Genomic DNA, 3,162 nt, shown 5'->3' with positions numbered 1-3,162 from the left:
CGGCAAGACAATGAACCAATCACAATTCACTTGAGCACTCCGCTGGATTGCTCCGGGGCTGACATAATTTTGGCATAGAATAGCCTAGTGCACAGTCTATCGCGTTTATTTTTAGACTGCCTACTGTGGGCTATGTTTAGGCACTATTCGGCAGGAGCACATTAGAGATGTGCCGTCTTATTAATGTTAATGTACCGCCAAACTCGCTACGAGTGTCGTCATCGCTTGGGTTATCTCAAAGAGAGATTTATAGGTCAGCTTTCCACTATTGAATCCTGCTACGCTTAGATACAGCGCATGAACTTTGGCATGGCATAGTCGATGTTTTACGGCGCTATAGACACAGAAATAACAGTTACGGCGCCGTTGAGAAACGTATTTTGATACAATATTTGGCTAGTGTTTGTTTCTGGAGTCTTTTATTTTATTATTGTATGTGTTTTACGTAATAGAACATCAAAATTTTGGGCGGCACTGCACGACTGTGCTCAATGGACGAACCGTGCCTGGGTTAATGTGTGTGTGAGATATAGCTCGCGATACTATAATAATTTCGTATCGATATTAGATAGTTAGATACTCTATCAATAATTGCACATTCAAGGGCTTTTTTAACAAATTTCCTCCACTCCGATTTGTGCCCATTTTTAGTATGTTATAGAGCAAGGTTTTCTGGTTCTAACGACACCAAAATCATTTCTGTTGCAATTTTTAACCCCCTAGTGAAATGGGTAGCTAAAGTTATTCGCCTATAGGCCTAACCCCCTGCCACAACCAAAAACAAACAAATTATAGACCACACGAGTGCACGTCGATATTGCGTGTGGGTGTGTAGAAAGTAAAAGTCTTTGGTTAAAAAGGAGCGGAGGCCTTGGCCAGCAGTTTATTGCGCTTCTCACGTTCAGTTTGTTTTCTAGCATAGACTCTAGTAGTGTTTCTATGCCGTTCAAGTCCGTTTCTATTAACTCAGTATCTTCCATCATGCATTAATCATAATTTTGTTTCTGGACACTACCATATTTTACCTCTTTAACTTTATATTAAAATGTTTACAGTTTGTGTGTGTGAGTTGGGAAGGGGGTGGGGATGGCGAATGTAGAGGTATAAAATGAGGAGAGAGAGAGAGAGAGAGAGAGAGAGAGAGAGAGAGTGTGTGTGTGTGTGTGTGTGTGTGTGTGTGTGTGTGTGTGTAGAACGCCGGGAGCGGGTGGGGGAGGGGAAGAAAGGAACGTGGAGAAAATATGTTTTTGCATATTATGGATCTCCCATTCTACAACAAAAAAGCCGTAGAGCTTGCATGCAAGAAGAAGGAGGGCAGGATGCAAGAAATCAATGACGCCCATATTTTGCACAGCAGTTTGTACTATTTTGTTTTAACTTAATCATATTTTCCCTCAACAACTAAGGCTAAATATATTTAAAAAAACTATTCATCCTCAATTGTTATAAAATATCATAAATCTCCGGCACGCTACAAATGGGATCGTTCAGATCACTTCCTGCTTCTAACACAGATTTTGCAAACGTATATTATAGCTTACGTCACTGCTCACCAATGACATTTTCAGTGGCAAAACTTGTATCAAGAAATGTATTCTAGGGGGAAAATCTTGTTTACGTCCCGAATTTTTTTCCTCGCTCTAAAACAGATCTCCAACGGTGTATAGGAGAACGGGCAGTGGTCACATGAAGGAATATTTGTCGACAATTGCCCGACCGACGCTGTAGTAAAAAATGCTGCGCCCAATCTTCACTCAAGCCACATAGTAGATAGCATTTGTGGAAAGATGCGGTGGAATCAGGCGCTCGCCATTTTTAGGCATGTGGACTTAATAGTAATATCTTAAAGCTTGTTCATTTGTCTTACATTAGATTAAGAAATTGCCCATCTATATTGAATAGAATTCCAGGACAGTTTCAATTGAAGAATGTAGAGGAAGGGGGTGGGGTGCCTGGTTTCGTAGGTGAAATACCAAGAAAATAGCCGCCAAAATCCGTAACTTCCATAACTTGAGAGTCCGTTGGAAATAAAACTTTACATTTTTTGGGTGCCTTTAAACGATGGTTTTTTTTAAAGTAAAATCTTCGCAGAAGTGTGCCTTCAAATAGACATGAAAACAAAACAAACAGAAAACTAACCAAATTTAACAAACCAGTGGAAAAATACTTGGGGGGGCGATTTCATTATTTTTCACAACGATGCTTCACATGTATAGCGCAAATTCCTCGTCAATAGCAAAAGATGCACCCAGTACACCTGATAACATTCTGAAACAATCTCAATTCCGTGGTAAGCGTACAGCCTCTCTAATTATTGTCAGATCTTTGGCCAGAATAGGACAATGTATATATATATATAAAACTTAACCTTTATTTTGATAATGCCACCAATTAGAAGTGGCCCCCTTGTGATTTTGGGGTTTATTTATATATTATTTTTTGTTTTGCTTTGTTTTTCCTAATGGAAACGGGACCGATGTTTCGAAATTTGGTCTCTCTTAGTGTGGATTGCGGAAAAAATGTTTGCCCTAACCCCACCCCCCACCCCCCACCCCCCACACACACCTACAAACACACAAATCCGCTCCCCCCCCCTCCCCGCGCTTTTCCGCCCAAATTAGCATGGGAGAGAGGGGAGGGGCGGCTAGAACAGGTGACAATTTTTTAAATTATGATCGATTCAAACAAATATATCTTATCATGGCTCTTCAAAAGCATTAATTTTCTTGTTGTTTCATCTCAGTGTTGAAATATCATTGGACTTACTTGCTCACATTTCCATAGTCAACAAGGATTGTCTGGAACTAATAAGATCATTGTTATGGCTCCCGTAAGAAAGAGCACACAAGACAAAAAAGGACGACTTACATCATTATACCTGCAGCCGAGAAGCATCTCTTCTAGCGTATAGCCCAATCCACGCAGTTGTGACAGGTCAGTCATTGGGATGTCCTTGAAAGTAACAATAGTAATAGTTGTTAGTGTTTTAGGCCTACATCAATTTACAGGGTGATTAAAAAAAGAATACGCCCAAACCATCACGCGATATTTCAAAAACGAAAAACGACAAAAACCTCTAGCTTGGGCAAATGTGTTGTATGTACCTTCAACTTTTTATTTCATGCTTTACAAGTGCTCAATGAGGCCATCACCGGCAGCACG

At 40.3% G+C, this 3,162-nt stretch overlaps 1 protein-coding gene across 1 annotated transcript in view; it reads right to left on the bottom strand.

Moving 5' to 3' along the window:
• The window catches only part of LOC101856610 (degenerin unc-8), a 12,371-nt gene extending 9,429 nt beyond the window's left edge, over nt 1-2,942 (bottom strand). The window contains exon 1 of the mRNA XM_005109024.3: nt 2,869-2,942. Coding sequence (XP_005109081.2) covers nt 2,869-2,895 — 27 coding nt within the window. The 5' untranslated portion in view covers nt 2,896-2,942. The remainder of the gene's footprint in view (nt 1-2,868) is intronic.
• Between the last annotated feature and the right edge of the window lie 220 nt (nt 2,943-3,162).

This window comes from Aplysia californica, unplaced genomic scaffold, assembly GCF_000002075.1.
Source record: "Aplysia californica isolate F4 #8 unplaced genomic scaffold, AplCal3.0 scaffold00743, whole genome shotgun sequence".
NCBI lineage: Eukaryota > Metazoa > Mollusca > Gastropoda > Aplysiida > Aplysiidae > Aplysia > Aplysia californica.
Note: the sequence above shows the minus strand (reverse complement) of the source record. Positions and strands in the feature narration are given on the sequence as shown.